General features: G+C 40.3%; 1 protein-coding gene across 1 annotated transcript in view; it reads right to left on the reverse strand.

The window, feature by feature from the left end:
• Positions 1-5,639, reverse strand: part of LOC107665273 (fragile X mental retardation protein 1 homolog B-like) — a 17,949-nt gene extending 12,310 nt beyond the window's left edge. Inside the window, exons 1-9 of the mRNA XM_016456092.1 lie at positions 5,335-5,639; positions 4,324-4,376; positions 4,005-4,098; positions 3,809-3,880; positions 2,947-3,095; positions 2,740-2,833; positions 2,534-2,650; positions 283-453; positions 74-152 (exon numbers count right to left, since the gene is read on the reverse strand). Coding sequence (XP_016311578.1) covers positions 74-152; positions 283-453; positions 2,534-2,650; positions 2,740-2,833; positions 2,947-3,095; positions 3,809-3,880; positions 4,005-4,098; positions 4,324-4,376; positions 5,335-5,385 — 880 coding nt within the window. The 5' untranslated portion in view covers positions 5,386-5,639. The remainder of the gene's footprint in view (positions 1-73; positions 153-282; positions 454-2,533; positions 2,651-2,739; positions 2,834-2,946; positions 3,096-3,808; positions 3,881-4,004; positions 4,099-4,323; positions 4,377-5,334) is intronic.
• Positions 5,640-10,572: the final 4,933 nt, after the last annotated feature.

The following is a 10,572-nucleotide window of genomic DNA, read 5'->3' on the forward strand; positions in this document are numbered from 1 at the left end:
CATTAACCATCATGGTGCAGGACAGCAGGTCCAGTCCGTGAAGGAGAAAGCGGTTCATTTCATTTGTCCTCACCAACTAAATTCTTAGGAACTTTGATAACATCTTCAGAAAATTCCAGGTAGCTTCTGGCCTTCCGTACAGCCTCCTGGTCCTGGAATTCAAACGAAATCCATCACAAACGTCCAACCATCTCAGATATCTGTGTTTTGGGCTCACATATTCGAATAGCAATCGCATGTAATTGTTTACCCATACCAGAAAGTCACCAATAAAGCGGTTACCTCTCCATAGATGTGAAACGTGCAGGTCTCTTCATCGAGATCTATGGTGGTGACCCCAGGAATCTTTCTGGCCTGCTGGATATTCGCCCCATGGGTGCCTATGGCCAATCCCATGAGGTCATCCCGCACCACAAATTGCTCATGGAACCTTGAAGCAAGTTGCCGAGAACTCTGGAGGGAAAAAAAAGGCCAGTTTGAATCTTACCAGTGTTCGGATATACACTTTGTTTGCTTTTATTATTCTATTACTATTTTTTCATTAGCCTAGGGTTAATATCAATGCACATATTAAAGGGTTAGTTCACACAAAAATGAAAATTCTGTCATTAAAGGGATACTCCACCCCAAAATGAAAATGTTGTCATTAATCACTTACCCCATGTCGTTCCAAACCCCTAAAAGCTTTGTTCGTCTTCGGAACACAATTTAATATATTTTGGATTAAATCCGGGAGGCTACCACACGGATACGTTGTTTTCGTTCAAATCAAAGCACAAACAACATAGAAAACGTATCCGCGTGACGCAGCTGACACAGAACAACATACGCTGTTTACGTTCAGTGGATACTCTCCAAAATGGCGCTAGGGTGACTCGGAGGAGACAGATTGTTGAAGTCTTTTTTTTTTTTTCTTTTGCACACAGAAAGTATTCTCGTAGCTTCGTAATATTACGGTTGAACCCGATGTCACATGGATTATTTTACCGATCTCCTTGCTATGTTTCTGCACCTTGATCGTGGTAATTACATTGCTGTCTATGAGAGAGTCAGAGAGCTCTCAGATTCCATCAAAAATATCTTAATTTGTGTTCCGAAGAAGAACGGAGGTCTTACGGGTTTGGAATGACATGAGGGTGAGTAATTAATGACAGAATTTCATTTTTGGGTGAACTATCCCTTTAACTTATTAAATTTTATTTTAATGCTTATTTTACTGCTTATTGTACTTGATGATGCTATGTTATGTTTAATCTTTGCAATTCAAACCATTTATTTTCATGGTTAATCAGTTCGGTTTTGGCTGATAAGGAGGATGCACAAGGATGCTTGTACATCATTAGATTTTTGAGCACATCTCTACTTGTGAAATTGCTGCGCTGCCTGACACACAAGAGTGCTCTCCGCATAAAAATGAGTTCAAAAGCCATCAGCAGAGTACACTACCAGGCAAAGTCTTTTTAGTCCAGCTGCACAAGTAATGTAATACATTATCCAGCACCGTTTAGCGCACATATTTGCAAAGCATATTCTCCAAATGAAATATACTTAACTGCTGTGTAACTGCATTAATACAGCAGTTTTGTTTATGGACTTCAAGTGTATTCAATAAAACAGAAGTCAATGATAAAACCAAAAAAAAAAAAAAAGAAAACATTAGACATTTGTTAACTTTATCCCAAAATTCACTGAGCAAAAATAAATATAAAGACACACACGGGTCAAAGACGAGACGTCCCATTTTGGTGACTGCATCAAATTATATTTACAAAAGTGATTTTATTTATATACACAGAAAGCATATTAAATGCACGTACAGTGTATGCTTTAATATTTCAAATAACGTTTTGGAAAATAAAATGTCAAAATATGGGTGAAATCATGTTCACTCATCATTCAGCACAACAGATATATTTACGGAAAAATGAAACAACATACTTATTCTGACCTGTACTTATTAAAATATATACAAGAATAAGTGATCATACCACATTTCATAACTTTTATTGATTTCATGCTTGAAAACGCCTTTTCGTCTTTGACCCACACACACACAAACATCTCAAGTGCCTGTAATTTCACCACAACATTCTGAACACAATATTTCGTAACAATCTTTAAAGCTTTCACACTTCAAAAGCTAAAACAATACCTACATGCAGCTTATGCATCGGTAAATATAGCTCTGCATATCAACAGACTATCATATTATGCCAAAGCAGGGATATACCCTTTTACACCTGTTAAATATAGACAGTCTCTTCTGATACTCCATGCATTTGTGCCCAGTGATATGCTGCAGGATATTCTAATGGTAATAAACCAAGGAATTTATGATAACACTATCAGCCTTTCTTGAGTCAGTTATATTACAGCAATAAAATATCATTAAACTATTGCAAAATAAAATTTATATATATATATATATTTTGCATAAAATATACATTTTGGACTTGACATATGACTGTTTTGTAAGCATTATAAGTGAGTGCAAGTGAGCTGGGAGAACCTGACACTAAACGTCAGGCAGTACCTCCAGCTGTCGGGTTGCTTCCTCATTCCTCAGTATCAGCGTCAGCTTTGTGCGCAGACTCCTGAAGTGCATGTCACTCAACATGGCTATTCGCTTTGCTGTAACTTCATTAACAGACTGAAATAAAGAGAAAAGAATCAACTTAATGCAACTTTAAAATGTGAAATCAGAAATCCTTCAATTGATTTGAAACACTGCATTATTACCAAAACAACCAACTGCTTTTCTTCCGAGTCATAAGTGACGTTAAACGCTCCGATCGCTTTTTTGAAGTCTTTATGGACAGAGTCTTTCGCACACCTATCTCAAAAAAAAAATAAAAAAACCCTGGTTAAGGCACACATTTGTACAACAGCATCCCAGTTTGAAGTTTGAAATGAAAGCGAAACAAATAATCTACTTAAACGTCTTACATCTGTCTTAAGTCTTCAGGAACATCTAGTCTGATTTTGAGAAAGGTGTTCTTTGACGCGGCTTTGTTGGGGTTCACAGGTCGTAGCCTCTCTAATGTGACGATTTCATTTAGCGTTGCATCACAGGCTGCGTATTCTATCACATAAAACTATAAGTGCAGGACAGAGGAACAGAATATAGTTACAACACAATACATAATCAGCATACATGCAAGTAGGGCTGCACGATAAATCGAAATGGAATCGAGATCACGATTCGACAGAAGCTGCGATTGTCATGCGTATCTTTCAGTGAAGCACGGTTCTGTGATCAGCAGTAAATCTCCATCCAAAGGCCAGAGGGCGCTCTCGCGCCACATCATCTCACAGAAGGATTTATTTCAAACACTCGACTGACGTTATGAAGTGAGTTTGGAGTAAAAATATGTTATTAAATGTGGTATTTTCACATGCTTTCAGATGGAGCAGCATTTACTTCACAGAGCCGTAGTTCACTGAGAAGCTATGCAAACAGCTGTCATTATCGCGAACGATTTCAGAATCGCGCAATAAAATCGTCTGCGATTTTTTTTCCGTAACTTGTCAGTGAACTACTGCTCTGTGTAGTAAATTCTGCTCCATCTGAAAGCACGTGATGATGATTTCCTGCCGATTACAGAACCAGCTTTACTAACAAAATGCGCATGACAATCGCATTCGATTAATCGTGCAGCCCTACATGCAAGTGTATAGAAGTCAGGAGGGCCCTTCTTGAATTTTGTTTCATAATTTTAATGACCTTGTTTATGTTACATACTTTACTTGTACTTATCTGTCCATCTTCTACTTCTATAGAAGGGAATCTGGTCACAAAACTGCTTACCTCTCCTTTCACCATGCGAACTTTGGCTAGCCACCATCCACAGGGCTCTTTATCATTGGCCCTGGAGTAAACCTGTGGAAGACACAGGCTAATGTGGTAAATTCACAAAGAGTTCAAAACTTCTGTGCATTTGTGTAATAGTTGTTTCATGTTTAAAGAGCGTTCTCCATGTTTTGCAATATTTGATAGCACATACCTCCACTTCATCACTCTCGTTTATCTCTTTCTGAAAGCCGGTTGGAGGTGGAAACCGGACATCATGGAAAGGAATCTGTCGTTCTGGCTGCCAACTGCAAAGCGATAAAATATGGAAACCTTTTTTTTTTGTTGTTGACATTTTAGATTTTTCTTTGCATAATTGCATAAGGAACCAACAGAGTATCACCTTCAGAATTCATGAAGTTATATATTAACTTATAACAAGCATACATTGATATTGAAGACAAAACGAACCATGTATATCTGATTGTGAGACTATTTTGTCCTCACAATATTATATTTGTTTTGGTACTCACTTGTTTTCAAAAGACACTGTGACTGTACTCTCATGAACATCCTTAACAAGAGCCTGTAAGAAACAATGAGGTATTCATAAAGAGCATTTAATAATGGACATTTTGGGGCATCACAGGTGCCTATAATGTCCAACAACTTAGTCAAAAGTGAATGATATTAACAGAATTATAAAATGTATAATAAAACTGCAAAATAACATAATGGTATAATAATATATAATATAATAAACAATTAATTTACTTGACTTTAACATTACTATTTTAGCTGTCTATAAATACAGGCTAAGTATAATGTATAATTGATTATTATTATTATTATTTGAGTGCATCATAACTAGAAAAACAGTGTTAAATAGAATAAAATACATTTCCATTTTTTTTTTAAATGTTTTTTTTAAGTTACTTAAAGTCAGTATTGTATTAATTTCAGTGACTTTTTCCAGGTGTGGAAACCAGCATTTTAAAATCCCCTGATATTCCCAGATTTGCCATGAGCATGGACACATGGTTGATTTATTATTAGCTGCAATATATATCATAACTTAATTGCCCTGAACATATGGATGATTGCATTTGAAAGCATTCAGATTCAAGAAACATATCAATTACTATTAATAGCATTTACATTGTCATTTATTAAAAGTCTAGAGCCATAAAGATATGTTTATGCTGTATAATGAACTACATTAACATTAATTAGTGGAGGACTCAGTGTACAATACACACATCCAAACAGAACCGAGCCAGCACACTGACACACTCAGGTGTCAACACAGCTGATATGCATTAATAATATGCACGACATCAGATTATTGCGATGAATCTTTAAAGCCTGTTCATACAAACACACGTCGAAGAGGCCTTGTGTTACGGGCAGACTGGGCCTACTGCTCTATCGTGCATTGAGATCTGCGTTCACGACGGACTGATTCATATTTTCCAAACACTATGTTCATCATCAGGCGAGTTAGACACACACAGGAGGCATATAACACGAGATCTGAAGCCCACCTTGTAGAAAGCTCCGCTCGCTCCTCGCACTTCCACCGCGAGCTCGTCCATAACGCCAGTAATCTAATACACAACCGATCACAGCTGCAGCAGAGGCGCTCTCTCTTTATCGCACAGCAGCGTTATGCTCGAACGGACTCGGAACTACCGTGTGCACCGATGATCGTGCTCGTTTTTAAAGAAATGAAAGCAAAACATTGATGTGTAGACGCTCTGCAGCAGCCGCTGTTGAATGCATTGATGTAAACACAAGAGCCTCCCTATTTCCCCCGTCACGTGACACGGGCCCGCTTCCCTTCACTCGAGAGGACACGCCCCCGTCACGTGACAAGCATCATCTTCACTTCTTCTGCAAGCATTTTTTAGGAATTAATGTTGCCTGGCCTGTTATGCATTTTCCCCCCTAAAAAGATATACCTAAAAACAGTATCTATTCTATTTAAATAAACTGAACTATTTAAATGAATGAATGAATGAATTATCCTTCCAGTTACTACTTTTTTTTTCAGTGATCAATAACATTATACTTCTACAACACAATAAATAACAGCCATTAACAACCATAAATAATTAAAAATACACACAAAGATAAAATGCTAAATTATCTACTTAAATAGTAAAAAAACAAATATTTTATAAAGCTAACAAATATAATTTATAATCCTAATTGGGTTTTTTTTTTTTGTTTTGTTTTGTTTTACAATTTTTAACTGCCAATTTACTGTCCTGTTTCACAATACCCTAAAGTTAGGTTTTCAACTTAATTTACATTTTTCTAGTTAATTTATGTAATACTAGAATTTTCTCAACATTTTTAATAAATAAATATTTTTTTGAGCATACTTCAATTAATAGTTAACTCAAAAGTGAAAACTCTCAGGCCATCCAAGATAGAGGTGAATTTATTTCCTCATTGGGAGAAATGTAGCATTACATCACTTGCTCACCAATGGATCATCTGCAGTGAATGGGTGCCGTCAAAATAAGAGTCCAAACTACGGTGTCCGAGAGAGCTCAACATACTGCAAATGGAAAAGAAAAAATAAAAAAAAACACATGCAAATAGAAAAAAACACCAGCAAATTAAAGGGGTCATATGATGCTGCTAAAAAGAACATTATTTAAACATCTTCATCAGTTTAACAACACACATGCTGCAAATACTCACAATACAACCAAATACAGAAACTTTCTGCAAATACTCGCAACACAACCAAATACAGAAATGTGCTGCAAATACTCGCAAGACATCCAAAAACAGAAATGCGCTGCAAACATTCACAACACAACCAAATACAGAAATGTGCTGCAAATACTCACAACACAACCAAATACAGAAATGCGCTGCAAATACTCAACGCAACCAAATACAGAAACGAGCTGCAAATACTCGCAAAACATCCAAAAACAGAAACGCACTGCAAATACTCGCAACACAACCAAATACAGAAACGTGCTGCAAATATTCGCAACACGACCAAATACAGAAATGCGCTGCAAATAATCACAACACAACCAAATACAGAAATGCGCTGCAAATACTCGCAAAACATCCAAAAACAGAAACGTGCTGCAAACACTCATAACACAACCAAATACAGAAACGTGCTGCAAATACTCAAAGCACAACCAAATACAAAAACGTGCTGCAAATACTCAACACAACCAAATACAGATACGCACTGCAAATACTCGCAAAACATCCAAAAACAGAAATGCACTGCAAATACTCGCAACACAACCAAATATAGAAATGCACTGCAAATACTCACAACACAACCAAATACAGAAATGCTCTGCAAATACTTACATCACAACCAAATACAGAAACGCGCTGCAAATAATCGCAACACAAATAAATACAGAAACACGCTGCAAATACTCACAAAACATCCAAAAACAAAAACGCGCTGCAAATACTCCCAACACAACCAAATACAGAAACACGCTGCAAATACTCGCAACACAACCAAATACAGAAATGTGCTGCAAATACAGAAACACACTCCAAATACTCACATCACAACCAAATACAGAAACGTGCTGCAAGACAGCAATTGTTGCGCTCTGATATTGGTTCAGCAAGAATCCAGGATCATGGCCTAATCACATGTCCCATTGCCTCCATACCCAATAATTAGTCGTGAATTTACAATTGCTTTATGCGTGACTGGGGAACAATAAGATAAAGGACTAGTATGGTAAGATGGATAGATGAAGACGGTACAACTCTTCACTGGAGTCATCGAGTGGGGATCCACTTTCCTTGATGTTTTGATGATATGTTATGCTGTCCATGATGTGTACGTATCTTTCATGGATGTTGATAGTGAGACACCTTATCCGATGTCCATCAGATCCCTGGTTCTGTGCGAACTTTAGCCTGGGTGAAAGATGCCTTTTGTTGAGGTGATGTTGCCAATGACCTTTGTATGGTGTTTCCACCAATGCAACACATCATCAGTTGTGTACCCCAGCCTCATTGGGTGTTTCGGCCCTTTATCACAAGACACCCTCAACCAAGGCAGGCCCACACTACAGGCTGATCAGACCCGGGTGTGTGTTACTTTGTTACATGGTTTTTTGGCAGCACTGTGTCCATCCACTTCAGCCACAGCCAGTGGCTGCTTCTTTCGGCAACAGTGGCAAGTTCCCTGACTATCCTCCGCTGGACCTGTCCTCTGATGACCAACTCCTTCAGCAGCCTTGTAGTGGAACTAGCCACAAAGCCCATGCAGCCCACTTCCACCGGGTATACTTTCACTGTCCAGCCCCGCTCCTCTGCCTCAGCTGCCAAGTTGGCATATTGCAGCTTCTTCCTTTCAAAGGCCTCATTAATGGCCTCTTCCCAAGAGACTGTCAGTTTAACTATTATGACTATCCGGCTGGAGTTGGACCAGAGAACGAGGTCTGGGCGCAGATTGGTGATTGCAATTTCAAATGGGAAAGTGAGTCTGTGGATTAAGTTGACTCGCATTTCCCAGTCCCTGGCTATATTCAGCTGGCCTGCATCAGGGGACAGGGACTTAGCCCGTTTTTTCTCCCCTTCCCTAACAAAGGACTGCCTTTTTGGTAAGGTATTCTTGGCATTTTGGGAGATGGCGTTTGTTGACACTCTCTTGGTCTCTTTTGCTGCTGCCAAGCACTTCAGTATTTGATGGTGGTGCTATGTGTACCTTTCCTGTGTCAGGCTGTTCTTACAACCCACCAGAATGTGTCTGAGGTTTGCCGGGGCTGCACACAGGTGGAAGGCTGGGTCTTGTCCACACCATACCTGCAAGTTTGTTGGAGAGGGCAGCACATCATAAGCGGCTCTAACGATAAAACTTAGCCTGTTTGTTTCCGTGCTCCACAGCTCACTCCAAATGATTTTACGCCATTCTATACCTTGCCACCTCATCCAGGGGCCTTGTTGGGCTTGGGAGACTGCTCTGGCACATCTAGTTGCTTCCTCCTGACGGTGTACCTCCTCCACCACCAGAAGTCGCTGTTCCTTTGGTGTTGCCTTTTGCCATTTAGGTGTTATTATTCCCAACCCAAGTCCTCCTCTGCCATATTGGACTTGCCCCACAATATCCTGGTGTCTGAGGGCTGCCTTTGCATCAGCAACTGCTGTAACTGGATTCCATTTCCTCCCTGTTGCCAAAGTTGGAGCAGCATCTCTTACACAGAGATCGCAGGATTCTTGCTTGTGGCTCATTTGGTTCATTTGAGAGAGAGCTCCATTGCCGTACAGCCCTATGTTGCTAAGACATCTTGGTAGCCCAATCCATTTCCTCACTTGTGTACTCACCAGTCTCTCCAGGTGCTTGGCATGAGATAAAGTGAGCTCGTATATGGAAATTGGCCCCATAAGACGTGGCAACAAACCAAATTGGAAGCACCACAGCTTCAACTTCCCTGGAAGAGCCATACCTGTACCATACACCTGTTTTGAGTCTTTAAGGTCTGCGGTGTACCATCATCCAAGGCTTTTGATGGGCTTTTCCATGACTGCTGGTATGGGCTCTCCCGCTATGCAGAACCATCATTAGTAAGTCAGCCTTTGACAATGGAGATGTTGCGAGATTTTCCGGGTTTTAATCTCCATTTAATATCCATCTGATGTTTTCCTGGAGCTTATCCAGCAGCCGCTTAGTACATGCTTTAGTCATCGTGATGGTAGTCATATAATCTACTGTATGTATGCCCTGATTGGAGGGAGCTGCAACCCATTTTTCAAACGTTCCCCTCCAACCACCCAGCGACATGCCCAAATTATGAATGAATGCCAGTGGAGAGATGATACAACCTGCCATTATGCCAACCTCCAACTGCTGCCAGGTGGTGGTACTATCCTGTATGGTAATACAGACCTGAAGATCCCGAAAGTAGGCTTTAATCAACGTTGTTATCTGTTCTGGATCATGGAAGAAGTCGAATGCTGCCCACAGGACCTTGTGGCACTGTCCAAAGGCACTGGCAAGATCTAAGAACACCACATGTAGATCTTTCTTCTCCTTTTTGGCCATTTGCAACTGGTGCCAAATCATGTTAGCATGTTCCAAACATCCTGAGAAGCCCCCTATCCTCAGGTGTTCCTCAAGATCCGCTATGGGTACTTTAAAGGTACCGGTTTTCTCCTTGCAAAAGAGACTACTGACAGACTTGTAAGGATCTCTATAGAAGGCAGTCTTGGTTTGCTCCTTCTTCTTTTGTTGCTTTCTCAAGTTTTTTGCTCGTCATATCATTGCAAGGCTGGTTGGGCTTTGTCTGGGGTTCTGATACCCTGTGGACTGTGGTGTTTGTTCCACCACTGGGTTCACCCGATTGATTTGCCCTACCTCCGAGGAAGTATTGGTCAATGCGAGGCCCCTCACTAAGCTCTCTCAGACACTTCTTCCTGCCCTGATGGATTTTAAGACCCTTCTCTGATGTTATCTTCGCCCAGCCGCAGATGTATCTCTGTAGTTTTTGTCCTGTCCTTCCTATTGTTCCAACATCTGTTGTGCTGTTCTCCTGGCTCATTGTCATTTCCGTTCCTCAGTCTGTTACCGTGTGGTCTGTCCATGAGTCATCTTGTGCCCCCGCTCTCGCAGACTCCAGGGGTATTCTTCTTCTCGTGGTTTTCATAGCCAAAGATGGGTGGACCCTCTGCACTATGTAGTGACAGATCCTGCCGGCATGGGTAGCTAACCCATGCCAGCCCCGATGGGGTCTATTCCCTCCTGTCAGCAGTCTTTCCTAGCTGTCACTAGG

This window comes from Sinocyclocheilus anshuiensis, unplaced genomic scaffold, assembly GCF_001515605.1.
Source record: "Sinocyclocheilus anshuiensis isolate Anshui unplaced genomic scaffold, SAMN03320099.WGS_v1.1 scaffold483, whole genome shotgun sequence".
NCBI lineage: Eukaryota > Metazoa > Chordata > Actinopteri > Cypriniformes > Cyprinidae > Sinocyclocheilus > Sinocyclocheilus anshuiensis.